General features: G+C 50.0%; 1 protein-coding gene across 3 annotated transcripts in view; it reads left to right on the forward strand.

Annotated features, from left to right (window-relative positions):
- LOC140911056 (uncharacterized) overlaps nucleotides 1-26,640 on the forward strand; it is a 28,922-nt gene extending 2,282 nt beyond the window's left edge. For 2 of the 3 annotated variants that reach the window (XM_073343277.2, XM_078852685.1), the window contains exons 2-4: nucleotides 3,657-6,417; nucleotides 7,016-7,098; nucleotides 21,615-26,640. In XM_073343277.2, the coding sequence (XP_073199378.2) occupies nucleotides 22,808-23,770 (963 nt within the window). In that variant the 5' untranslated portion in view covers nucleotides 3,657-6,417; nucleotides 7,016-7,098; nucleotides 21,615-22,807 and the 3' untranslated portion in view covers nucleotides 23,771-26,640. The remainder of the gene's footprint in view (nucleotides 1-3,656; nucleotides 6,418-7,015; nucleotides 7,099-21,614) is intronic. The other variant, XM_078852686.1, reaches the window with a different exon arrangement.
- The last annotated feature ends 1,236 nt before the right edge of the window (nucleotides 26,641-27,876 follow it).

The following is a 27,876-nucleotide window of genomic DNA, read 5'->3' on the forward strand; positions in this document are numbered from 1 at the left end:
TCAGTAGGAGATGTGGGATATTTGTCCCTGCACTAGGGCTTATCCTAATTCCCAATAGTTAGGGGTTGTTTTAAACCCTGAAGTACGAGGTTTAATGTTCCGTATGGAATTCTTGTTAGAAATAACAATTATTATTCTGGATATTCTTCTCATCCACATAAAATATCCAGTCTCTTAGAATTGTGCTGGTTTTGGTCTCAATGGTTTCCTGTACCAGTGAGTTCCACAGTTTAACCATGCATTATGTGAAAAAGTATTTCCTTTTGTCAGTTTTGAATTTGCCTCCTTTCAGTTTCATTGAATGTCTCCTTGTTCTTGTGTTATGAGACCCGCAGCTTCTATTCTCTTGCCCTCCCTTCTCTAGAGCAGACAAGGTGTGGGAGGGGATATCTTATATTGGACCAACTTCTGTTGGGGAGAGAGACAAGCATTTGAGCTCACCCCGAGCTCTTCCTCAGATCTGTGTAGCTCCTAAGTGTGTCTCTCTCACCAACAGCCGCTGGCCCAATACAAGGTATTAGGACCCCACTGTGTCTCTCTGATCGCCTGGGACCCACATGGCTACAACAGCACTGCACACAACAAAGGAAGCTCTCTGGAGCGATCATTGTCTTATATTCTTTTATCATGGATCCTCCTATTCATCTTGTCTCTAAGGTAACAGTCCCACTCTTTTCCATTTCTCTTTACAGGAGAGTTTTTCCAAGCCCTTGAGCATTTTCCTTGTCCATCTCTGAACCCCGCTAGCTCTGTGCTGTCCTGTGGGAGGTGGGCTGGCTGCACGTTGCGGTCAGATGGGGCTACACCATTGACTCATCATTGCAAGGTCATGTTTTTCTTATTATTCTTCATCCCTTTCCTTATGCCTCCTGACGACGTGCTGGCTTTTGTAGAGGTTTTCATTGCACTGTCTGCGATGAAACCCACTTCCCTGGCTTGGGTTGACAGTGTATTTTGAAGGCTTGTTTAGTGTCCTCTTGTGGGGACCTTAGTCAAAGGCCTTTTGAAAGTCAACCTTTTCTCCTGGATCCAGTACTTTATTGACACAGAAGTCTAAGAGATTAGTGACAAAGTATTTTCCTTTGCCAAATCCATGCTGCTCGGACCCTATCATGTCATGGTCTTCCAGTTGTTTTGTTAATCTATTTTAATTAGCATTTTGACCAGTTTACCCAGTTCAGAGGCAAGGCTTACTAGTCTGTAATTCCTTGGGTCACCCTTTGTAACAGGGTTGCCTGCCCCTTTAAAGGCTAGGGGGGCTGGAGCCAGCCAGCAATGTTCAGTTCTCAGACCCAGCTGGGAAGGAGTCAGGTGATCTCCATAACAGGCAGAGAGACTCTGTTGGAGAGGTGCTGCAGGAGGGAGATTTGCTCCTGTGGCTGCCCCAGAGCAGAGCGAGGCACACAGTGAAAGGTCAGTGAGGTGTCAGGCCTTGCTGGGCTGGAAGCCCTGCCCATGGAGAGAATGCAGGCTGGCAATCAGCCCTGGGAACTGAGGGGAAACTGAGGCAGCAGAAGAGAAAATGAAAGCAGCTACACAAAGTAATGGCAGATGTGAAACATAAGAACAGCCATACTGGGTCAGACCAATGGTCCATCTAGCGCAGTGTCCTGTCTGCTGATAGTGGTCACTGCCAGATGAACAGAACAGGGGCAATCATCATGTGATCCATCCCCTGTCGTCCACTCCCAGCTTCTGGCAGTCAGAGGCTTAGATGTTGCATCCATGACCATCTTGACTAATAGCCATTGATGGAGCTATCCTCAATGGACTTAGCTAATTGGTTTTTTTTTTAATCCATTTATAGTTTTGCCTTCACAAAATTCTCTGGCAACGAGTTCCAGAAGTTGACTCTGCGTTGTGTGAAGAAATACTTCCTTCTGTTTGTTTTAAACCTGCTGCCTGTTAAATTAATTTGATGACCCCAGTTCTTGTGTTATGAGAAGGAGTAAATAACGCTTCCCTGTTCACTTTCTCCACCCCAGTCATGATTTTATAGACCTCAATCATATCGCCCCTTAGTCGTCCCTTTTCCACGCTGAAAAGTCCCGGTCTTTTTAATCTCTCCTCATATGGAAGCCGTTCCCCACCCCTCATCATTTTGTTGCTCTTCTCTGCACCTTTTCCAATTCCAATAGATCTTTTTTGAGATGGGGCGACCACATCTGCACACAGTATTCCAGATGTGGGCGTACATTGGATTTATCTAGTGGCATTATGATATTTACTGTCTTATTATCTATCCCTTTCCTAATGGTTCAAAACATTCTGTTCGCTGTTTTGACTGTCGCTGCACATTGAGTGGATGATTTCAGAGAACTATCCACAATGACTCCAAGATCTTCCTTGAGTGGGAACAGCTAATTTGGATCCCATGTGTTTGTACATATAGGTGGGATTATGATTTCCGATGTGCATTACTTTACATTTATCAACACTGAATTTCATCTGCCATTGTGTTGCCCAGTCACCCAGGTTTGAGAGATCCTTTTGTAGCTCTTCGCAGTCTGCCTGGGACTTCATTATCTTGAGTAGTTTTGTATCATCTGCAAATTTTGCCACCTCACTGTTTACCCCTTTCCCAGATCCTTTATGAATATGTTGAATAGGACTGGGCCCAGTACAGATCCCTGGGGGACACCACTGTTTCCCTGGGGAACACCTCTCTGCATTCTGAAAACTGACCATTTATTCCTTCCCTTTGTTCCGTGTCTTTTAACCAGTTACCAACCCAGGAGAGAATCTTCCCTCTTATCCCATGGCAGCTTCCTTTGCATAAGAGCCTTTGGCGCGGGACCTTGTCACAGGCTGTCTGAAAGTCCAAGTACACTCTGTCCACTGGCCCCCTTTGCCCACAAGCTTGTTGACCCCCCGCGCACTGAATGGTAATATAGTGGGGAGGCCTCATTTCCCTTTACAAACGCCATGTTGACTCTTCCCCAACAAATCCCATTCACCTCGTAGCAGACAGGGCAGAGGTGCTGGGGAGCTGCTGCACCCCACGGCTTGAAGCGGCTTCTGTTATATAATGGCTCTAGCACCCTGGGCTGGGGCTTGACTGGTGACCCTCCCTTTTGATTTTTATAGGATGAAGGGACAGGATTCGACATTGGTGAGGCCTCATCTGGAGTACTGTGTCCAGTTTTGGGCCCCACACTTCAAGAAGGATGTGGATAAATTGGAGAGAGTCCAGCGAAGGGCAACAAAAATGATTAGGGGACTGGAACACATGAGTTATGAGGAGAGGCTGAGGGAGCTGGGATTGTTTAGCCTGCAGAAGAGAAGAATGAGGGGGGATTTGATAGCTGCTTTCAACTACCTGAAAGGGGGTTCCAAAGAGGATGGCTCTAGACTGTTCTCAATGGTAGCAGATGACAGAACGAGGAGTAATGGTCTCAAGTTGCAGTGGGGGAGGTTTAGATTGGATATTAGGAAAAACTTTTTCACTAAGAGGGTGGTGAAACACTGGAATGCGTTACCTAGGGAGGTGGTAGAATCTCCTTCCTTAGAGGTTTTTAAGGTCAGGCTTGACAAAGCCCTGGCTGGGATGATTTAACTGGGAATTGGTCCTGCTTTGAGCAGGGGGTTGGACTAGATGACCTTCTGGGGTCCCTTCCAACCCTGATATTCTATGATTCTATGATTCTATGATGCAGCCGCCTGCCAGCTGGCGGCACAGCAGGATCACACCCAAGGCCCTGCAGCATCAGCAACGGGAGCGGCTCCTGAGGAACCTCGAGCAGCGAGCCGGAGAGAGTTGTGCTGGGCCTCGGTTTGCCGCCCTCCATCCCGGTGAGCAAATGCAGGAACCGCAGCCAGTGGGGGCTGCGGGACAGCGCCTGTGGTCAGTGGCAGCATGCAGAGCCCTGTAGCTGCCCCTTCACCGAGGAACTGGAGGGACATGCCGGCCGCTTCTGGGAGCCGTCTGAGGTAAGCGCCACCTGGAGCCCATGCCCCAACCCCCTCCCGCACCCCAACCCCCTGGCCCAGCCCGGAGCCCCCTCCAGTACCCAAACTCCCTCCCAGAGCCTGCAAACCACACCCCTTCCTGCACCGCAACCCCCAGCCCTGAGCCTCCTCCCATATCCAAACTCCCTCCCGGAGCCCGCATCCCTCACTCCCTCCCGCACCCCAACCTCCTGCCCCAGCCCAGAGCCCCCTCCAGTACCCAAACTCCCTCCCAGAGCCTGCAACCCACACCCCTTCCTGCACCGCAACCCCCAGCCCTGAGCCTCCTCCCATATCCAAACTCCCTCCCGGAGCCCGCATCCCTCACTCCCTCCCACACCCCAACCCCCTGGCCCAGCCCGGAGCCCCCTGCCACACTCTTAACCCCTCTGCCCCAGCCCGGAGCCCCCTCCTGAACCCTGAACCCCTCATTTCTGGCCCCACCCCAGAGCCCTGACCCCCTCTCGCACCCCAGCTCCCTGCCCCAGCCTGGTGAAAACGAGTGAGTGCGCGAGGGTGGGGAAGAGTGAGCGACGGATGGAGGGGGGGTGGAGTGAGTGGTGGGCGTGGCCTGAGAGAAGGGGCAGGGCAGGGGCAGGACCTCGGGGAAGGAGTGGGGCAGGGGTGTTTGGTTTTCTTGCTATTAGAAAGTTGGCTACCCTAAAGCCAGCAGCTTGTACCCCAACGGCCTTATTTAAGTGTAGGTGCAGCTTTCCCCACCGTCCAGCCTTTTGGGGCAGGAGCTGGTTGTCATCAGCTCACCTGCTTCACACGCAGGCTCCTCAGAACCCCCAGGCCCAGGGACTCTGCTTGTTAACTGATCTGTCTGGTCCAGCCCCCCTGCTTCTGACCCCTCAGTCTCAGACGGGTCCTCGGCTTTACTACCAGGAGAAGCCGGGCTGTGGTAGGAACCTCCCCAGCATCCTCTGGGCTCCCTGACTTCGAGAAAGAGGCAAGGCAGGAGGCTGGGGATTTCAGAGCAACGAGCTTTAATCGGCCCCTGGCAGACTGGCCGAAGCAATAGATGGTTGTGACACGAATGGGACAAACTAGCCCAGCTTCTGCGAAGGAAAATCCTGCCTCAGGAGCCTCCAGGACTCCTCTGAGCATGTCAGGGCACAGTGGATAAAGGAGAACCCGCCAGTATAGTGTCCTTGGGCTTCCAAGCACCGACGGGGAAGCTAAGTAGTGCTGGGGTTAGAGGCAAAGTGCTGTGCTGGCTAAGTCAGAACGCGAAGACGAGGCGTGAATCGCCGGTTTGAACACGGTGAAAGACTTACAGTGGGGCATCCCCAGGTTCTGTGCCAGGCCTCGCCTGGTGGAATAAATTAATTCCCTGGAACATGGGCTCACAGGGATGGGGCAGAATTCCCAGGTGACAACCTTATTTTGGTTAATAAAAACAGAAAGGACCATGAGGAACTTCAGAGGGACCTAACCAAGCCAGGCGAACGGGCAGCAGGGTGGCCGGGGAATTCCGTGTGTCAATGCTCAGAAACGTACGATAAAGAGAGTCACTTGACCTGCTCCTACAGCTCTCACGGTGCTGGTTTAACTCTCGACGCAGGACAAATTCCAGGGTATCACTTTGGGCACCTCAGTGAAATCTCTGCTCTGTGAGCAGCAGGGGCCCGGGCCAAAGACACAAACCAAATGGAGATGGGCTGTGTGATGGAGTGGGACTGTTCTTGATGTTTCCTCTGAGTATTGTGGGGGTGCCTCAGTTTCCCCTATGCAGTTCTTAAGTATCTAGGTGGTGGGGTAAGGGTGTATGATCATTGCAGAGCCCTAGAGGGCAGGTGTGTGCAGGAGTCTGGACACAGAGAATGGCTGACACCCTGTTTCCTGGCAACTGATGGCCTGGGCCCTTCCCCCCTGTGAGGTGAGAGCTAAAGGGTTGGAGAACAAAGGAATCAGGTGACCTCCTGGCCCAGGAAAGGGGAAAGCCCAGAGGAGGAGGGGCTGGAGGGAGTTTTCAGTTTGGGGCTGACTGGGACATGGAGTGAAGGGCAGACGGGGGGGGGGGGTGGTTGTCTGGCTCACTGCCCCCCAAAATGGGCCCAGCTGAGGGGTCCTGTTCTCTGCACCGACAAACTCTGTGTTAGACCATGTTCCTGTCATCTAATAAACTTCTGTTTTACTGGCTGGCTGAGAGTCACGTCTGACTGCGAAGTTGGGGTGCAGGACCCTCTGGCTTCCCCAGGACCCCGCCTGAGCGGACTCGCTGTGGGAAGCGCACGGAGGGGCAGAGGAGGCTGAATGCTCCGAGGTCAGACCCAGGAAGGTGGAAGCTGTGTGAGCTGTGTGTCCTGAAGACAGGCTGCTCACAGAAAGGCGACTGCCCCAGAGTCCTGACTGGCTTCATGGGGAGCAGTTCCAGAGCATCGCCCAGGGACTCCGTGACAGGCTGGGATGGAGAATTATATGGAAAATATCCGAATGACTCTTAATCATTGGAACACCCACCTGGTATACAGCTCTGCTCACCCCGTCTCAGAAAGGACACCACAGAAACAGAGGGGTCAGAGACGGGCAGTGAGAAAGATTAGAAGCTAAAGAGACTCCCTAGGTTGGGTTAGGGTGCAAAGACAGGAACTGTTTATCTTAAAGAGACAACATATAAGAGGGATGTGAGTCACACATCAAGGCCAGAGGGACAATTGTGATCATCTAGTCTGACCCCCTGTACAGCATGGGCCATAAGACCAGTCTGACCCTCTGTACAGCGTGGGCCCTAGGACCGGTCTGACCCCCTGCACAGCACGGGCCCTAGGACCAGCCTGACCCCCTGCACAGCACGGGCCATAAGGCATCCCTGGCTTAATTCCTGCTTGATGACCAGATCTTTTAGACTAACGTCCAGTTCTGATTTAAACATTGGCAGGGACAGAGAATCCACTACGGCGCTTGGGAAATTGTTCTAATGCTTAATTGCCCTAACTTAAAATTTGTCCTTTATTTCCAGTCTGAATTGATCTAGTTTCATCTTCTACCCACTAGATCGTGTGATAACTTTGTCTGCTAGATTGAAGACCCTTCTATTCACAACTTTCTGTTCCTCACATAGGTACCTACAGACTGTGATCAAGTCACCCCTTTACCTTCTCTTTAAGCTGAACAGATGGAGCTCCGGGAGTCTCTCACTGTCAGGTGTGTTTTCCAATTCTTTAATCATTCTCCTGGCTCTTCTCTGAACCCTCCGCAATTTTCAGTCCTTCTGGAAGTGTGGACAAGTTGTAAATTATCTGGGTCCACAGACTTAGAAATGTTTAGCAGCTGTGTGACACTCTCCCAGCTACTGATGGACTAGAACGTGTTTCCTTGTCACTGTCAGAGATGAGCAGAAGATCCGGCTTCTTTCCTAACACAGAAGTAGCCAGGGAACTCATCTGCCATTTCTGCTGCACGACTGACCGTTGTATCAGCCAGACCAGTGCCAGGATTTAACTTGTTCCTCAATGGGCACCTCTCAGAGCTGTCGGGGTTGGAGCACGCCCAAGACACCAGCTACCAGAGCGATCAGGTCCCAGAGCAAGGTGACAAACACTTGCCAGCAGGATTCATTGTTGGGGCAGCAAGGACCCCCAGGTACCCAACAGCCTCCTTGCCGTAAAAGGGGCTCGGATTAATCCCTTCCCAGCCTCCCCATGCTGCAGCGGGAGGGACACAGACTGGGGGATCAAGAGGCCCCCAGGCAGTGCGTAGCTTTGGTAGGATGCTGCCATTTCCAGAGTGTCAACACAAAGCAGCTAAAGGAGGCACAAGGATCCTGCCGCAGCTCACTGGCCTGCCCTCCCTGGATGCTGTGGCCAGGGCCTCGCTGTGGTTTTCTGTACTGATAATTGCCCAGGGACGCTGTGCCACCAGGACCTCTGCAGTCAGTGTGGAAGGGCTCCTGGCAGGTGGGTGCAGCACTGCTGAGGCCTCTGAAACAAAGCTCTTAGCCCCTTGCAGAGCGGGCCCTGTCTGATCTCCTCTGGGAGGTGTGAGGCTCCATCCAGCTCCCACTCAGTCTCATCAGCCAGACTCCCCCATGCCCCCTGAGCGGCAGTCCCAAGCACTGTGGGGGTTTGCTCTGCAATGCACAGGGCATGTCTGACTTGCCCCACATTCGCCATGGGTGCCAGACATGACTGATGAGCAGCCGGGGCTCATGGATGGTGCACGTTGGGCTCGGATGCCGCTCGCTTTGAGACGGACTGGCAGCCTCGTCTGGGGCACAACTGCCTCCTTTCTCAGGGACTCCTGAAAGCCTGGGTCCTTGCTAGAAATACTTCAGGGGCCTATTTCGCTGGGGTTCTCTGCTGGTGCCGCTCACTGTGGTATCCGAGCACCTGCCACGTGGGATTGGTTAGGGAATAAAGCGACCGAGCCCCGGCGCTTTGCCTGGCCCTGATGGACTCTGGAAGCTGAACAAGAAATGCTGGCCTTCCTTCCGGACCGGAGCACTGTGCCCTAGACAGCCGGACTCTGAAAAGGACGCAGGGTCAGAACGCACAAGAGCTCAACAAGGGCTCCCACACGGTGCTGCAGCCCAAAGAGCTAATGCAGCGCCTGGATGCATAAACAGCGGAGTAGCAAGGAGGAGTGGGGAGGTGATTCTGCCCCTATATAGGGCCTCGGTTAGACCAATCCTGGGTCCTGCGTCCAGGGCTGGGGGACACATTTTAAAAAGAATGTTGAAAAATTTGAGAGGGTACAAAGAAGAGCCACAAAACTGATTCCAGGTCTGGGAAAAATGGCTGATAGTGAGAGTGTTAAAGAGCTCGATCTGTTCAGTGTATCGAAAAGAAGATTTCAAGTGACCTTGGCAGGGTACTAAGGGCTCATTAACCTAGCAGGGACAGGCAGAACGAGAACCAACGACTGAAACCTGGAGCCAGACAAATTCAAATCAGAAATTAGGCAGAAATTTGTACTGGTGAAGGCGATGAACATTGGCGTTGGGATATTTTTACAAGGCTGCTGGTGTCTCTGAGAGGCTAGGATGGGGAAGCTGAGTTAGAGATGGGCCCTGGGCCAGATCGGGGGAGATATTGGCATGTGGGTGCAGTGGGGGGTTTCCCTTTATCCAAAGCGATGCAACGTGGCACGCAGGGCCCGTCTCTTGTCAGCGGGCGTGGCCCGGGGGGGCGTGCAGGCGACGCTGCCAGGGAAGGAGGCCGGGCGGTGTCCGGGCAGGATGAGACACTGCAGAGACATGCCGCAGCAACAAACCCACAGGAAGTGTTGGGCAATGGAAGCAGATGGACGACAGGCTGCCCTTGGAGGGACCCAGGAGTGGCTGTAAAACCAGAATCCAGAGCCTAGAGCCGGGGATGCAGCTGCAGAGCAGGAAGCAACAGGCTGCTGCTGGCCCTGGCAGAGCAAACACCATAAACCCGAGGAAGTGGCAGTTGCTGTTTTAGGCTCCGAGGAGGCCTTGGCTCCGTTCCCCTTATTTTCTCTCGAAACAGCAAAAAAATCAAACTTATCGCTGGGCTGAGCTCGGCCGCCCCAGCGTCCCCCTGCTCCCAGGGACAATGTCCTGAGGGGGAAGCTGCGTCACCGGCTCCGAGGCCCCACGCAGTCTGTGCGGCTCCTGTCTCTTCCCTAATGGTCTCTGGAAGTCTCCGGCAAGTGCCCCCTTGCCCAGACCACGGCTCCATGCCGCTGGTTCCCAGCTCCTGGCCCTGGCTCAGCACCTCCCCTTGCTGACATTCTGGAGGGTGCGATCGCTCCTCTCCTCCCTCGGGCCCCTCAGCCCCCAGAGCCTCCTGCCCATTCTCCAGTCTGCTCCGATACCCCACCCAGCTCCAGGGATCCCCACCATGGGACTGCCTCTCTCCCAGGGCCAGAGGCTGTCTGTGTTCACAGCATGGCACTCCCTTGCCACCTGTCTGCATTGCCAGGACCCGGTCCAGTGCTGGGCACAGCCTCGCTGTGTCAAGGGGTGTTTCCCCTCCTGCCCTGCCCCTTCTGTCCCTGTGCGTTCGCTGATCCCCGGGTCACCAGGCCCTTTCTGATATCAAGACACCCGAAACTGAACACAAACACCTGGGCCAGGTGGCCCCGCGGGGCTGAGGGACTGGAACCGCCCTGCTCTGCCCCTCACATCCCATTGCCTTTCCCTACTACCACATGACAAGGCAAACTCCTGTCCAGTGAGCTGCTCCCTCCCCCTCATGCCCATGAGCCATTCCAGCTCCCCGACTTCACGCTACTCACCAGCTGCTGTTTCTTGCCCATGTCTCTGATCTCTTGGGGTCGTGTTGACTTCTCTGTGGCCCTAGGGCTCATGGTGCCCCAGTTCATCCTCCAGTCCCGCACAGACGGCCTCCACCCCTTCATCTAGCCACCTTCTTCCCTGCATTCCTATCACTGAAGACAGAAGTTCATACATCCAGGAAGGAGGAAGGCAGGGCACTCCTAGGCCTGGGGACTGCATCTGGGGAAGCAGTGCCCCTGAAAGGATCGAGGGGCACACAACATGGCTCCCAGAGGGATCCTGCGCCCGAAGGGTAACGCCGTCCTTGGGTGCAGAAACGGGAGCAGGGAGGTGATTTTGCCTTTTACACAGCCCTTTACACAGCCCTTCTGCTGCTGCTAGTCATTTTCCACTCTCCCCACCCCAGCCCCCTACAGACAAGCTGAAGGAAATGGCTTCTCCCAGCTCCAGCCAACCTCCTTAGCGTACCTATTGACTGGTCAGAATACAGTCATTAAGGTCACCTACCCTCCGTTGTCCCTAGTGTGGTGTGTATGTGCTACCGGCCCTGCCAGCCCATGGTGGGTACACAGAGGTGGAAAGGCATTTTCCTAAGAACACCTGCACACCGTCAGCCAGAATTGTACTGACGGATTCCCCAGCTCGTCACAGGCCCACTTGGGGGACCCAGCCCGCCGCACCAATACCCCAGGGGAGTGGCTGCTGGAACAGCTCAGTTCTACATGCAGTGGGACTATTTGAGGATGGGGTATCTCAGGATAACTGGGGCCCAGCCCTTTTAAACAGCTGCAGCTGCTGGCATCTGCCACCTTGACTTGAAACTTGGAAACGCCCCAGAAAGCCAGTACTAGAGATGTGGACAATACTCCCCTTTGGATCCCCTGAGTCTGCCTGTGCATCATCCCAGACCCAGGCTCTGCCTGAGCAGATCAGAGCCAAGGGGCAGGTAAATTGACTTCAACAAGTCCCCAGGGCAGGAACCATCATGTGTCTGGTACTCTTCTGCATGGTGACGTTTCGACTGTGGCTCTGGCTTTCTCCAGGGAGCCTCTGGAGGAACTCCACAAATTGCTAAGGAGGAGTACAAAATATCAGTCAAACGAGTTACACCTGGCAAGGGGCATTGTGATGGGGTGTACAAACCCCTCACTGGTCAGCAAGGGGATAAAAAGCAGGGCCCAGCCCCACTGCCCATGCTGAGCATGCTCCAGTTGGAGGTGGGGTTTAAAAGGAAGCCAGACACCTCAGGTGGGAGCAGACCGGGCAGGGAGAAGGACTTGCTCTGAGAGCTCTGGAGGAGAATGTAGCTGGATCCAGACTGGGAGAATGAATGTCGGTGAGTGGCAGTCCTTGCGGGCCAAATCCAGGAGATTTTTTTTTCCCAACATGACATAATGTCATTTTCTTAAAATATCCTATTACAATCTCCTGGATTGCTTTCCGTAGTCACCGGGAGATCAGTGCCGATTCTGGGAGACTCCAGGCCAACCCTGGGGGGTTGGCAACTCTAAGTGGGAGGGCCCGGGGTTCCCCTACCCCTCCTTCTGTAACCACTAGGCAAGATAGCTGCCAGGGTCTCCACCCATGAGGTGCTGGACTGTGAACCTGTTCACAGGTGTAAACAGCAATAAGAAGAGGTTCATTAAATACAGTTGGCACAAGAGAAAGACCTACTTAGCGGGGCAGGAGAGCTAATAGCTGATGACATCAAGAAAGCTCAGCTGTGTAATGCCTGTTTTGCCTCAGTCTTCACTAAAAATCTTAATGGTGACCAGATACTGAACTCAGTTAATATTAACAAGAGGGAAGGAATGCAAGCTGACATAGGGAAGGGACAGGTTAAAGAATATTTAGATAAAATATTCAAGTCAGCAGGGCCTGATGAAATTCATCCTAGGGTACTTCCGGAACTAGCTGAAGCAAGCTTGGAACTGCTAGCAACTCTCTTTGAGAGCTCCTGGAAGACAAGTAAGGTTTCAGTGGCCAGCAGTAGGGCAAACCTAGTGCCTCTCTTTAAAAAGAGGAACAAAGAGGACCTGAGAAATTACAGACCAGTCAGCTGAACTTTGATCCTAAGAAAGATACAAATTATTAAATGATTATTTTGTCAGCACCAGAGGAAAGTAGGATTATAAGGAATAGCCAGCATGGATTTGTTAAGAACAAATCATGCCAAACCAACCAATTTCCTTCTTTGACGGGTTTAGTGGTCTAGTGGATAGAGGGGAAGCAGTAGAAGTGATATATCTTTGTAAGCTTTTGACAAAGTCCCTCATGATATTCTCATAAGCAGATGAGAGAAATATGGTCTAGATGAAATTACTATAACGTGGGTGCACAACAGGTTGAAAGAGTGTACTCAGAGAGTACTTATCAATAATCCACCGTCCAACTGGGAGGGCATATCTAGTGGGGTCCCACGGGAATTAATCCTGGCTTTAGTACTAATCAATATTTTCATTAATGACGTGGCTAATGGAGAGGAGAGTATGCATATAAAGTTTGCAGATAACATCAAGTTGGGAGGTTTGCAAGCACGTTGGAGGACAAGATTAGAATTCAAAAAGACTGTGACAATTTGGAGAATTGGTCTGAATTCAAGATGGAATTCAATAAAGACAAGTGCAAAGTACTTCACTTAGGAGGGTAAAATCAAATGCACAACTACGAAATGAGGAATAACTGGCTAGGTGGTAGCGCTGCTGAAAAGGATCTGGGGGCTCTTGTCAATGAGAAGTGGAATGAGTCAACAATGGGATGCAGTTGAAAAAGGCTAATATCATTCCGGGGTGTATAAGACATGGGAAGTAATTGTCCTGCTCTGCTCGGCACTGGGGAGGCCCCCGCTGAAGTACTGCATCCATTTCTGGGCACTGCACTTTAGGAAAGATGTGGACAAATTGATGTGTTCAGAAGAAAGCAATAAAAGGTTTAGAAAACCTGACCTATGAAGAAAGGTTAAAAGCTGGGCATGTTTAGGCTTGAGGAAAGGAGACTGAGGGGGACCTGATAAGTCTCCAAATACGTTAAGGGCTGTTATAAAGAGGATGGTGATCAAAGAGGTTATAAAGAGGTTGGAAAAACCCCTGTCAGAGATGATCTAGGGTTGCTTGGTCCTGCCTCCGCGCATAGAGCTGGACTTGGCAGCCTCTCAAGGTCCCTTCCTGCCCCACATTTCTCTGGTTCTGTGCTGGTCATGGGACCTTCAGCACGACAGCTGGATTTGGCCTGGCAAATGCTTTTCCCGGTTTTACTTTAGTCCTGCAGCCTCCACGGCTGCCAGAGCTTGTATTTTTTTCCACGTGTCACCCAGCCGCACATGTCCTGCCCCAGCCCAGGCCCAACTGTGCTTGTCTCTCTGGGAGGTTTCTGGGGATGCAGAGCAGAAGGCATTGGGGACAGAAGCTCCATCTGAACAGGGTTGCAGAAGGGGTCAGCTCAGCCCTGTCTGGGGCACTGGGACTGGCCAGAATCCACTGGGTTTCTCTGCTGGTGGGAATGTGCTGTCCCAGGTGACAGGGTTATATCCCCCTGGGAGGGAGAGGAAGACCAGACCTTCCCCTTCTCACCGCTTCACAGAGCCATGTTAGGTCTGGGCATATATGGTCAGGCCCATACTTCCCCTGACAGGCCCCCCAGGGGCACCCCACCACTGGTCGGCAATGGGCTCTCTTAGGTGACTCTACACTGCTAGCCCCTTGCACCTGAAATGCCCTCCCTCTGCCCAATCCAGGGAGCCAGATCCTTCCCCAGATCCCTTCTCAAGGCTCATTTCTGCCATAATGCCTACGAGAGCCTGCCTGAAGTCGTCAGCCTGGCTCAGAAGCGACACGATTTGTTGTAGTGATGCAGCAGTGTCACCAGAGTTAAGGTTGCATCACAACCTTTCTAAATCCTCTAAAATCAATGTGCTCACTCTGATTCCTTTGAGATTTGGTTTGCCTCAAGAGGCTGCAGGACAGGATCAGTGACCCAAACTTGGGGTCATTTGATCCAGGGGTTGTGGAGATATAAGCCCTGGAAAAAAAAGCAATTTTTCAAAATGGTTCTAGGTGTGTGTTGGTTTTTTTTGTTTTTTTTTTGAAGAGCTAGAGATCAAACTAAATCGTTGAGGTGTGGGTCAATTGGTTTCAGCTGGTCAGTTTTTACCAAGGTCGTGCTTGGCTTCCACACAGGTTTTGGGGGACCCAAGCTGGGAATGGTATTTAAGAACATGTTCCTTCTTGGCTTGCATAGATGTGGAGCCTGGAAGGCTTACAGGCTGCATGTGCCAAAAAAGGGGGCGGAATGAGATGGGTTCTATGAAGCTGCTTCATGCTTGCCTGGGTAGTTTGCGGGAGTGTAGCAAGGCCACTGCCCAGGAGAAAACCAGGCCACTGATCTTTCTAGTCTGAACCTTTGTACACCTGTGCAACAAAGATTTGATAACCGAGGTTGCTTGCTACCCGTTCTCCGTTACAATAGAACATGTTTTTATTTTATGGGGAGGTTTCCTGGGAACACCGCAGAATAGTCAGCAGGCTATCTAACCAAAATGTTTGTTGTATCAGGTGGAGAGGAGCCAGATGACTCTGCAGTGAGGGGGCAGGGAACACTGACCGCAAGAGGAGTTATGCCTGCAAAGAGGGTGGGAAATGAGGACGGGTGGCAAGCAAGATTTGGATTGGTGGTTTGGAAAATCTGTATTTTACTCAATGAGGCCTGTGGGGGGCATGGGGCAAGTGGCTACTTCCTGACCTTGGAGCATCGATTCATGCGGCATTTCTAAAAACACGTAGCAGAGAGGTTTGGAACTGACCACACGGGTCCCCTGGCCACAGAGGGAAAAGAAGTGCGAGTAGCATAGCCAGCATGTGGATTCTGGCTGCTCCCTGGATCACAAGGTGGCAGAAGTGTGCGGGAGAGCCGGGAGTTGCTGACTAGAGGCGGATTTGGATGTTGTCATTTACACCGTGTACACAGCAGGTCGCGAGACTGCTATTAGCAGGTACCAGATCTGGCCCGGCTACAAAGAGATCTGGCCTGGCCACAGAGAGAGACACCAGATGTGTAAAAAGAAAAGGAGGACTTGTGGCACCTTAGAGACTAACCAATTTATTTGAGCATGAGCTTTCGTGAGCTACAGCTCACTTCATCGGATGCATCGCATACAATCGCATACAATCGCGCCGTCTGTGAAGTTGGAGACAGATCAGCCTGTGAAGTGTCTCGCAGTCATTCTAGTTTTCTAATTACAGGACTCGAACACATAACAACTTGGTCGTCTGGCTGTCCATTAGTTACAACAACGGGCTGTGCTTAATAGTTGAGTCTCCTTCGTGTTCTGCATCCACCATCGGTAGAGTTTGCTCTGTTTGTTATTTCTGGGGAACAAACTGTAGTTCTCGATGGTTTCAGGTGAACTCTCACCATCAGTCTTGCTCACATATCGTCTGGGGGGTACTGAATTCTCTTTCTTTACAACACCGAACGTTGTCCATCCTTTCTCTTTATCCAGTTTGATAGGAACTTGGTCACCAGGTTCTAGACCCAGCAGTTCTCTGATAGACGTCTTTTGTGTAAATGTGTTATAAGCTCATTTTGCCTTTTAATCCGATTTGGCTGCTCTCTGCATGTTTGGCCACTTTAGAGACAGGCTCTTTTCCAGTGTTGGAACAGTAGTTCCGAGTTGTATTCCCATCAGGAGTTGGGCTGGACTATATCCAATAGCTCCTGCTAGTATTCATCTGTAGCTCAGAAGAGCAAGAAATGGATCTTCCTGCTGTAGGTTTTTCTTGGCTTTCTGGAGAGGCTGAGAGGGTAATGTGGGCTGCTAGTAATATGATCAAAATGGAATTTCATTCAGAAAGACTTAAATTCTGTTGCAGTGAATTGTGGTCCATTGTCCGTCATTAGTTGTACTGAAATATCAAAATAAACTAAAGTGCACTTCAGTTGCTCAGTAACGCTGCAACATGTTATGTCTTTCAAGTACATTATTTCTATATACCTGGAAAAACAGTCCACTGTGACCAGGTAATGATGTCCTCTGAATTCGCACAAATCTGCAGTTAGTCTCTTCCAGAGTCTGACTGGTAGAGGTGTTATTCAAGGTTTGTTGTGTTGTGTTGGTCTGTTAATTCTACAATGGTAACAGGTGGATACTTTATTGTATGTATGCCCTTGACGATGCCTGACCACCGCACTGACTGGTTGGCCTGTTCACGGCATTTAATGAATCCTTGATGTGATTCATGGATGAGGATTAGGATTTCTTGTCTCATTTTGTTTGGGATTATGATGCAATTGCCTTTAATCATGAGTCCATTTGGCTAGCTTAATTATCCATGTACCACAAAGTAGTCCCTTGTCAGTTCCTTTGTGTCCTTTAGACACTTGGGCCAGCCGCCCCTAATGTAACTTAGAACTTCTTGAAGTTGCGTGTCTGTCAAGGTTTCTTTTTGTAACTGGAGTAGTCTCCTTCCTGATACTGGTCTGTATGTGTCCACAGCATCCATGTATGCCTTTATGTCCTCTTCGAGCTCATTAGTAGTTGAGTGCGATGCTGGGCTCTGTGCAGAGTGTCTGCTGCAACCAGATTTTCCCCAGGAACATACTTAGCAGTTGGGTTAAATCACATTAACCTTAGCAATAGATGTTGGCATCTCAGCAGTGCTTGGTCCAGGTCTTTTCCATAAACAATGTTTACAAGCAATTTGTGGTCTGGTATCAATGTAAATGAATCCTGTGTACACAGATAGCTGTAATAGTTCTCACATGCCCATACGCTTGCCAGGCTCCTTGCCAATCTGTGCATACTGTTTTTCTGCTTCTGTGAAGCCTGAGAGCAAAATGCAGCTGGTTTCCACACAGAGCCATGCTGTCGGAACAAGAAACCACCTAGGTCAGGGCTGCTTGCATCTGCACTGCCCAGGATGGGTTTGTTCACATCATAGTACTTGAGAACTGGAGCTGTGGAGGTCATTTCTTTTTCCTTTTTAAAGACAATTTCTTGATTTGGCCCCCAGAGCCAAGGTGTGTTGAACTTTAGCAGTTCATTCCCTGGTTTTTTCAGTGTAGAAAGGTCTTAGAATCATAGAATATCAGGGTTGGAAGGGACCTCAGGAGGTCATCTAGTCCAACATCCTGCTCAAAGCAGGACCGATCCCCAATTAAATCATCGCAGCCAGGGCTTTGTCAAGCCGGGCCTTAAAAACTTCTAAAGAAGGAGATTCCACCACCTCCCTAGGTAACACATTCCAGTGTTTCACCACCCGACTAGTGAAAAAGTTTTTCCTAATATCCAACCTAAATCTCCCCCACTGCAACTTGAGACCATTACTCCTTGTTCTGTCATCTGCTACCACTGAGAACAGTCTAGAGCCATCCCCTTTGGAACCCCCTTTCAGGTAGTTGAAAACAGCTATCAAATCCCCCCTCACTCTTCTCTTCCGCAGACTAAACATCCCCAGTTCCCTCAGCCTCTCCCCATAAGTCATGTGTTCCAGACCCCTAATCATTTTTGTTGCCCTCCGCTGGAGTCTTTCCAATTTTTCCACATCCTTCTTGTAATGTGGGGCCCAAAACTGGACACAGTACTCCAGATGAGGCCTCACTCATGTCGAATAGAGGGGAACGATCATGTCCCTCGATCTGCTGGCAATGCCCCTACATATACATCCCAAAATGCCATTGGCCGTCTTGGCAACAAGGGCACACTGACTCATATCCAGCTTCTCGTCCACTGTCACCCCTAGGTCCTTTTCAGCAGAACTGCTGCCGAGCCATTCGGTCCCTAGTCTGTAGCGGTGCATGGGATTCTTCCGTCCTAAGTGCAGGACTCTGCACTTGTCCTTGTTGAACCTCATCAGATTTCTTTTGGGCCAGTCCTCCAATTTGTCTAGTCCCTCTGTATCCTATCCCTGCCCTCCAGCGTATCTACCACTCCTCCCAGTTTAGTGTCATCTGCAAACTTGGTGAGGATGCAATCCACACCATCCTCCAGATCATTTATGAAGATATTGAATAAAACCGGCCCCTTGGGGCACTCCACTTGATACTGGCTGCCAACTAGACATGGAGCCATTGATCACTACCCATTGAGCCGGACAATCTAGCCAGCTTTCTATCCACCTTATAGTCCATTCATCCAGCCCATACTTCTTTAACTTGCTGGCAACAATACTGTGGGAGACGGTGTAAAAAGCTTTGCTAAAGTCAAGGAACAACATGTCCACTGCTTTCCCTTCATTCACAGAACCAGTTATCTCATCATAGAAGGCAATTAGATTAGTCAGGCATGACTTGCCCTTGGTGAATCCATGCTGATTGTTCCTGATCACTTTCCTCTCCTCTAAGTGCTTCAGAACTGATTCCTTGAGGACCTGCTCCATGATTTTTCCAGGGACTGAGGTGAGGCTGACTGGCCTGTAGTTCCCAGGATCCTCCTTCTTCCCTTTTTTAAAGATGGGCACTACATTAGCCTTATTCCAGTCATCCGGGACTTCCCCTGATCGCCATGAGTTTTCAAAGATAATGGCCAATGGCTCTGCAATCATATCCGCCAACTCCTTTAGCACTCTCGGATGCAACGCATCCGGCCCCATGGACTTGTGCTCGTCCAGCTTTTCTAAATAGTCCCGAACCACTTCTTTCTCCACAGAGGGCTGGTCGCCTCCTCCCCATGCTGTGCTGCCCAGGGCAGTAGTCTGGGAGCTGACCTTGTTCGTGAAGACAGAGGCAAGAAAAGCATTGAGTACATTAGCTTTTTCCACATCCTCTGTCTTGTAGGTACCAGCCAAGGTAATATGGTTCAGCATTCTCTCTTAGAGGTGATTTGTACTAGGTCTCCTTTCAAAAGTCCAGCATCACCAAATAGTCCATCGAGTTTATCCACCTTTCTCACTAGGCCCATCACGGCTGCCGCGCTGCAGCTGAGAAGGTTGTTGGTCTTTGATCCTTTGACCACATGCATGGTGAATGCACAGCCTTTGTCTCTGGAAGTTATTTCTGTGGTGAACTGGCCCCTGCAGCTCAGAACACCTGTAGGGCTAGTCAGAGCTGGGCCAGGTGATGCCAGCTCTGGGAGGGGTTCAAGGTGATTGTAAGTCCCTTCTGAGAGCACTGTGACATCAGCTCCTGAGTCAATTTTAACGTCAATAGTCTTGCCATGAATGTTCAGTTTCACACTCCAGGCAGGTTCTGTATCATCACTCGTGACACATCCCAGAAACAATGGCTCTTGATTGTCTGTAATATTAATCAATTCCCTGACAGCTTTGGTGGTGGAAACAGCTACAAAATGCCCTGTTTTGTGCATTTATTATACCTTGTGCTTTTGGACAGACATCATCTCTTGGGCTATTCAGTTTTCCTCATCTCGTGCAATTAGGCTAAAAGGCTTTGGTGCTTGACTGGCATTTGTTCCTCTTAGTTAAGGAGTTCTCTCCTTGCCTCAGGGGTTTTATTATATTGACTTTTAGCCGTCATTTTTGTTTACAGCTTCAAAGCCAGTTTCAGGTGTTTCAAGTTGCTCCTGCCTTTTGTTCTGCTGTTTGACTGGTTCAGACTGCTTTGCTACCTCTACAGCTTTGTCTCTGATATTTTCATGTTTTGCAGTCCCAAAATCACAGTTTTCGGCCAATGTACACAGAGCTCAGATAAAACTGTTAACATTTCCCTCTGGCCCTTGAATTCTTTTGTGAAAACACACTCTCTCATAGACCATATTTCTCTGGGGTATAAAGTATGCATCAAGCATAGCCAGAAACCCTTTCCTAGTCATCTTTGTGACTGTCTTCAATAAAGTCAAAGGATTTAAAGATGTGCCCTGCCTACTTCCCCATAGCAAAAATTAAAGAGGGTACTTGTATATCTTCAGTTTCCTTGTGGAATTTTGTTGCAGTGTGAAGTCTTGCAAAATACTTCTTCCAGTCTATCCATTCCTTATGTAGTTCTATCAAACTGGAAGTTCTCTGAGGCACTGGAGAGTGGCATGTGGATGAGACTGATCCTGCAACCTTGTTCCTTCTGCTTGCGACCTTTGTTGCTGCTTTCCTTGTGTTTCTCTTCTCCTCTGGCACTAGTTTACTGCTGGCACCAGGTCCTGTACCTGCAGGGCTGCTACGAGCGGGTCAGGCTCCTCTACTAGCTATGGATGGGCTTCAGAGCTTCCTTATCATAGAGATACACTCTTGAGATGTTCCCACGAGACCCTTTAATGTCCTGCCTGGAGTGGCTGAGGTACGTTGCACACAACACCTCCTCCTGGCTGGACAGCACAATGCAGCTGAGTTTTCCGTGACGGGCGGAGATTGGTGGCTGACGTTGGCACCATGCTGTGCCTACTCTGCAGTGTCTGACCTGTGATGTAAGAGGTTGTGATCTACTGGCCATTGCGATGACTCCCGAGGATGGACATGATCCCGGCGTGTTCCTGCTGTGCACCTCAGACACCGTAGGGGAGCAGATTTGGAGGGCAGTGCAGATTTGTGGCTAGGAGCTGTGATAGTTGTCTCGGATTTGGCTATAGCTAACTGCTATAGCAACACTATGAAAGCTATTGGCAAGTGTTGGAAGAATGTTAATGGGGCTGTCATAAAGATAAAGGGAAGGGTAAATGCCTTTAAAATCCCTCCTGGCCAGAGGAAAAACCCTTTCACCTGTAAAGAGTTAAGAAGCTAGGATAACCTCGCTGGTACCTGACCAAAATGACCAGTGAGGAGACAAGATACTTTCAAAAGCTGGGGGGAGGGAGAAACAAAGCCTCTCTCTCTCTCTCTCTCTCAGTCTGGGTGATGCTTTTGCCGGGGACAGAACAGGAATGGAGTCTTAGAACTTAGTAAGTAATCTAGCTAGAGATGTGTTAGATTCTGATTTCTTTAAATGGCTGAGAAAACAAGCTGTGCTGAATGGAATGTAGACTCCTGTATTTGTGTCTTAAGGTTTTGCCTAGAGGGAGTCTCTGTGTTTTGAATCTGATTACCCTGTAAGGTATTTGCCATCCTGATTTTACAGAGGTGATTCTTTTTAATTTTTCTTCTATTAAAATTCTTCTTTTAAGAACCTGATTGCTTTTTCATTGTTCTTCAGATCCAAGGGTTTGGGTATGTGATCATCTATGCAAATTGGTGAGGATTTTTATCAAACCTTCCCCAGAAAAGGGGGTGTAGGGTTTGGGGAGGATTTTGCGGGGAAAGAAGTTTCCAAACGGGCTCTTTCCCAGTTATATATCTGTTAGACGTTTGGTGGTGGCAGCAATAAAGTCCAAGGGCAAAAGCTAAAATAGTTTGTACCTTGGGGAAGTTTTAACCTAAGCTGCAAAAAGTAAGCTTAGGAGGTTTTCATGCAGCTCCACACATCTGTACCCTAGAGTTCAGAGTGGGGAAGGAACTATCAGAGAATATAGGTATCCTATTACAGCACAGCAAAATTTTACAAGCCAAGGTTTTTTTTGTTTGTTTTGTTTTCTAACTCTCAGGTGTAAAGTTAGTTAAAAACAGAAAGGCAAAGATGACAGAAACCAAGACACAACACAGATTGGAGTGAGCCAGACTGGAGGCAGTGAAAGAGGCAGAAAAAGCCCTAGAAGCTGCCCACAGGAGAGAAGTGGAGGCAAAGGACAAGGAAATGGAGGCAGCGAAAAAACCAAGAGGCTGCCCTCAGGAGAGCTATGGAGGCAAGGGCCAAAGAACTGGAGGAGAAGGAAAAAGAGAGGAAGCATGCACTGGAGATGGAGAAGGCAAAGGCTCCACAGAATATACCAACAAACCCTAGCAATCCTCCTCCAGGTACCCCTTCCCATCCCAGAAAGTTCCCCACCTACAAGGCAGGCGATGATACGAAGGCCTTCTCAGAAAACTTCGAAAGGGCCTGCCTTGTGTACAGCATCCCTACAGACCAATACATGGTAGAGCTGAGGCCACAGCTCAGTGGACCCTTAGGAGAGGTGGCAGCTGAAATGCCTAAGGAACAAATGAACCAGTATGAACTGTTTAAAACTAAGGCGAGAGTCAGAATGGGGCTAACACCCGAGCATTCATAGAATCATAGAATCATAGAATATCAGGGTTGGAAGGGACCCCAGAAGGTCATCTAGTCCAACCCCCTGCTCAAAGCAGGACCAATTCCCGTCGGCGGTTCAGAGCCCTAAGGTGGAAACCAGACGTGTCATTTACCCGACGCACCGACCATATTGTGAAACATTGGAATGCCTGGATATCAGGAGCAAGTGTTAAATCTGCAGAAGATTTGCCCTTCCCAATGCAAATGGAACACTTCTTAGAGGGTGTTCCTGAGGAAATAGAAAAATACATCCTAGATGGGAAGCCCAAAACTGTAATCGAGGCGGCGGAGATTGGAGTCAAATGGGTGGAGGTGGCAGAAAAGAAAAAAAAACTGGTCGCAGTTGGAGCGGATACCAGAAGGGACAACCTCAGACCACACCCTACTACCGGGGGCAGCCCAAGGCCCCACCTACTGCCCAAGGAACTCTCCAGCCACCTTATCGTCCCGCCATACCATTCTCCAGCAGCCCACCTCGCCCCAGTGACCCATCCGCTGGACGATGTTTTAAATGTAACGAGCCGGGGCATGTAAAGGCCAACTGCCCCAAGAACCCCAACAGATTACAGTTCATTGCACCGGAATCACACCAGAGGTCCTCAGTCCCAGATGCCTCCCAGATACCTTCGGAGCGGAGGGAAACTGAGTGTGGGTGCGAAGAAGGTCACCGCGTGGAGGGACACCAGAGCACAAGTGTCAGCTATCCATGCTTCCTTAGTGGACCCAAATTTAATCGACCCAGAGATCCAAGTGACAATTCAACCCTTCAAGTCCAACTCTTTCAATTTGCCTACAGCCAAGTTGCCTGTCCAGTACAAGGGCTGGTCAGGAATGTGGACTTTTGCAGTCTATGATGATTATCCCATCCCCATGCTGTTGGGGGAAGACTTGGCCAGTCATGTGAAGCAGGCCAAGAGGGTGGGAACGGTCACCCACAGCCAGGCTAAACAAGCCGTGAGGCCTAGCTCTGTTCCGGAAACTTCTATCAGGATCTGGTCAGAGGTGATGGATCCAGACCCCAGGCCAATGTCTGCAACAGCAGTAGTGGATCCAGTCCCAGAGACCCAGACGGAACCAGTCCCAGAACCAGAACCGGCGGAACAACCAACACCAGACCCAGTGTCAGCACCGAACCCAGTACTTGCAACCCCAACACCAGAGGGCCCCACCAAACCTGAACCGGCAGCAGCCCATAACCCTACACAAGATGCTCAGCCGGAGCCTGAACCGCAACATAGTGCCCCAGCGGAGAGCGGTTCACAGTCAATGGAAACAGCCCCATCCCCTACATCTCTTCCAGAGGGACCAAGCATAGATCCACAATCCAATGAGGAACTGATGTCTCCAGCATCAAGGGAACAGTTCCAGACCGAACAGGAAGCAGATGAAAGCCTCCAGAGAGCTTGGACAGCGGCACAGAGCAACCCACCGCCTCTCAGCACTTCTAATTGTTCCAAGTTTGTTGTAGAAAGAAGACTTTTATACAAGGAAACTCTTTCTGGTGGACACCTGGAAGACTGGCATCCTCAGAGACAGTTGGTAGTCCAACTAAGTACCGGGCCAAGCTCTTGAGCTTAGCCCACAATCATCCTAGTGGCCATGCTGGGGTGAACAGGACCAAAGACTGGTTGGGGAGGTCATTCCACTGGGAGGGAATGGGCAAGGATGTTTCTACCTATGTCTGGTCTTTTGAGGTATGCCAAAAAGTGGGGAAAACCTCAAGACCAGGTCAAAGCCCCTCTCCAGCCACTCCCCATCATTGAGGTTCCATTTTAGTGTGTAGCTGTGGATATTCTGGGTCCTTTTGCAAAAAAGACACCCACAAGAAAGCAGTACATACTGACTTTCATGGATTTTGCCACCCGATGGCTGAAAGCAGTAGCTCTAAGCAACACCAGGGCTAAAAGTGTGTGCCAGGCACTAGCAGACATTTTTGCCAGCGTAGGTTGGCCCTCCGTCATCCTCACAGATGCAGGGACTAATTTCCTGGCAGAAACTGTGGAAAACCTTTGGGAAGCTCATGGGGTAAATCACTTGGTTGCCACTCCTTACCACCATCAAACAAATGGCATGGTGGAGAAGTTTAATGGGACTTTGGGGGCCATGATACATAAATTCGTAAATGAGCACTCCAATGATTGGGACCTAGTGTTGCAGCAGTTGCTCTTTGCCTACAGAGCTGTACCACATCCCAGTTTAGGGTTTTCCCCATTTGAACTTGTATATGGCCGTGAGGTTAAGGGGCCATTGCAGTTGGTGAAGCAGCAATGGGAGAGATTTACACCTTCTCCAGGAATTAACATTCTGGCCTTTGTAACCAACTTACAAAACACCCTCCGAACCTCTCTAGCCCTTGCTAAAGAACCTACAGGATGCTCAAAAAGAGCAAAAAGCCTGGTATGATAAACATGCCAGAGAGCGTTCCTTCAAAGTAGGAGACCAGGTCATGGTCTTAAAGGCGCTCCAGGCCCATAAAATAGAAGCGTCGTGGGAAGGGCCAGGAGCGCCTGGGAGCTGTTAATTATCTCAGCATTCCCCACCTCCGACCGAAAGCCTAAGGTGCACCATATTAATTCTCTAAAGCCCTTTTATTCCAGAGAATTAAAGGTTTGTCAGTTTATAGCCCAGGGAGGAGAGGACACTGAGTGGCCTGAAGGTGTCTACTACGAAGGGAAATGTGCTGGTGGTGTGGAAGAGGTGAACCTCTCCATGACCCTTGGGCGTATGCAGCGACAGCAGATCCAGGAGCTGTGCACTAGCTACGTGCCGACGTTCTCAGCCACCCCAGGACTGGCTGAACGGGCATACCACTCCCTTGACACAGGTAATGCTCACCCAATTAGAGCCCAACCTTACCGGGTGTCTCCTCAAACTCCTAAAACTGCTATAGAACGGGAGATCCAGGATATGCTACAGATGGGGGTAATCCACCCCTCTGAAAGTGCATGGGCATCTCCTGTGATTCTAGTTCCCAAACCAGATGGGGAGATACGTTTTTTGCGTGGACTACCGTAAGCTAAATGCTGTAACTCGCCCAGACAACTATCCAATGCCACGCACAGAGGAGCTATTAGAGAAACTGGGACGGGCCCAGTTCATCTCTACCTTGGACTTAAGCAAGGGGTACTGGCAGGTACCGCTAGATGAATCCACCAAGGAAAGGTCAGCCTTCACCACCCATGTCGGGCTGTATGAATTTAATGTCCTCCCTTTCGGGCTGCGGAATGCCCCCACCACCTTCCAAAGACTTGTAGATGGTCTCCTCGCGGGATTAGGAGAATATGCAGTCGCCTACCTTGACGATGTGGCCATATTTTCGGATTCCTGGGCAGAACACCTGGAACATCTACAAAAAGTTGTTGTACCGCAATACAGCCAAATCGCCGCCTCACTGACAGACCTAACCAAAAAGAAACAGCCAAATGCCGTTTGGTGGACCGAAGAGCGTCAGAAGGCCTTTAACCAGCTTAAAGTGACACTCATGTCTGACCCTGTACTAAGGGCCCCAGACTTTGACAAACTGTTCCTAGTAACCACAGATGCATCCGAGCGTGGTGTGGGAGCAGTTTAAATGCAGGAAGGACTGGATCAAGAATTCCACCCTGTAGTGTTTCTCAGCAAGAAGCTGTCTGAGAGGGAAAGCCACTGGTCAATCAGTGAAAAAGAATGTTATGCCATTGTCTACGCTCTGGAAAAGCTACGCCCATATCTTTGGGGATGGCGTTTCCACGTGCAAACTGACCATGCTGCACTACAGTGGCTTCATACAGCCATGGGAAATAACAAAAAACTTATTCGCTGGAGTTTAGCTCTCCAAGATTTTGATTTCGGCATCCAACACATCTCAGGAGCTTCTAACAAAGTGGCTGATGCACTCTCCCGTGAAAGTTTCCCAGAATCAACTGGTTAAAATCGTCCTTGAGATGTGGAAAATATTGTTAGTCTTTATGTACTTGGTAGTATATTTAGAGGCACATGTGTCTTATTAACTCTGTTTTTTCCTAGAGCTCCAGGAAGAAATCACAGCCATCGTTTCACCCTATCTGTGATTTGGGGGGGCATGTCATAAATACAAAGGGAAGGGTAACCACCTTTGAAATCCCTCCTGGCCAGAGGAAAACCCCTTTCACCTGTAAAGGATTAAGAAGCTAGGATAACCTTGCTGACATCTGACCACAATGACCAATGAGGAGACAAGATACTTTCAAAAGCTGGCGGGAGGGAGAAACAAAGCCTCTCTCTCGGTCTGTGTGATGCTTTTGCTGGGGACAGAACAGGAATGGAGTCTTAGAACTTAATAAGTAATCTAGCTAGAGATGCGTTAGATTCTGTTTTCTTTAAATGGCTGAGAAAATAAGCTGTGTTTGTGTCTTTTTGTAAATTAAGGTTTTCCCTAGAGGGATTCTCTATGTTTTGAATCTAATTACCCTGTAAGGTATTTACCATCCTGATTTTACAGAGGTGATTCTTTTACTTTTTCTTCTATTAAAATTCTTCTTTTAAGAATCTTTTTTTCATGGTTCTTTAAGATCCAAGGGTTTCGGTCCGTGATTACCAATACAAATTAGTGAGGATTTTTATCAAACCTTCCCCAGGAAAGGGGGTGTAGGGTTTGGGAGGATTTTGGGGAGAAAGACATTTGCAAGCGGGCTCTTTCCCGGTTATATATCTGTTAGACGTTTGGTGGTGGCAGCAATAAAGTACAAGGGCAAAAGGTAAAATAGTTTGTACCTTGGGGAAGTTTTAACCTAAGCTGGAAAAAGTAAGCTTAGGAGGTTTTCATGCAGGTCTCCACATCTGTACCCTAGAGTTCAGTGTGGGGAAGGAACCTTGACAGGGGATATGGAAGATTCCTGGATGACCAGAGAATGTGAACTGTTCTGGCATCAAAACATTACATGTCTGACTCCTCGCTGTTTCTGAGAGAAGGGTAAAGCTATTGAGCGGGGGTCAGAGGATCTTTCAAAGATAAAACTATTCTGGAATGAAAACAACGAGGAGTCCGGTGGCACCTTAAAGACTAACAGATTTATTTGGGCATAAGCTTTCATGGGTAAAAAACCCACTTCTTCAGCATGTGACGAAGTGGGACTGTTCTTAATGTTTCCTCTAAATAGTGTGGAGGTGCCTCAGTTTCCCCTATGCAGTTCTTAAGTATCTAGGGGGTGGGATAAGGGTGTATGATCATTGCAGAGCCCTAGAGGGCAGGTGTGTGCAGGGATCTGGACACAGAGAATGGCCGACACCCTGTTTCCTGGCAACTGGTGGCCTGGGCCCTTCCCCCCTGCAAGGTGAGAGCTGAAGGGTTGGAGAACAAAGGAATCCGGTGCCCTCCTGGCCCAGGAAAGGGGAAAGCCCAGAGGAGGAGGGGCCGGAGGGAGTTTCAGTTTGGGGCTGGCTGGGGACATGGAGTGAAGTGCAGACGTGGTTGTCTGGCTCACTGCCCCTCAAAATGGACCCAGCTGAGGGATCCTGTTCTCTGCACCTACAAGCTCTGTGTTAGACCATGTTCCTGTTGTCTAATAAACCTCTGTTTTACTGGGTGGCTGAGAGTCCCGTCTGACTGCGGAGTTGGGGGGCAGGAACCTCTGGCTCCCCCAGGACCCCGCCTGAGCGGACTGGCTGTGGGAAGCGCACGGAGGGGCAGAGGATGCTGAATGCTCTGAGGTCAGACCCAG

This window comes from Lepidochelys kempii, chromosome 5, assembly GCF_965140285.1.
Source record: "Lepidochelys kempii isolate rLepKem1 chromosome 5, rLepKem1.hap1, whole genome shotgun sequence".
NCBI lineage: Eukaryota > Metazoa > Chordata > Testudines > Cheloniidae > Lepidochelys > Lepidochelys kempii.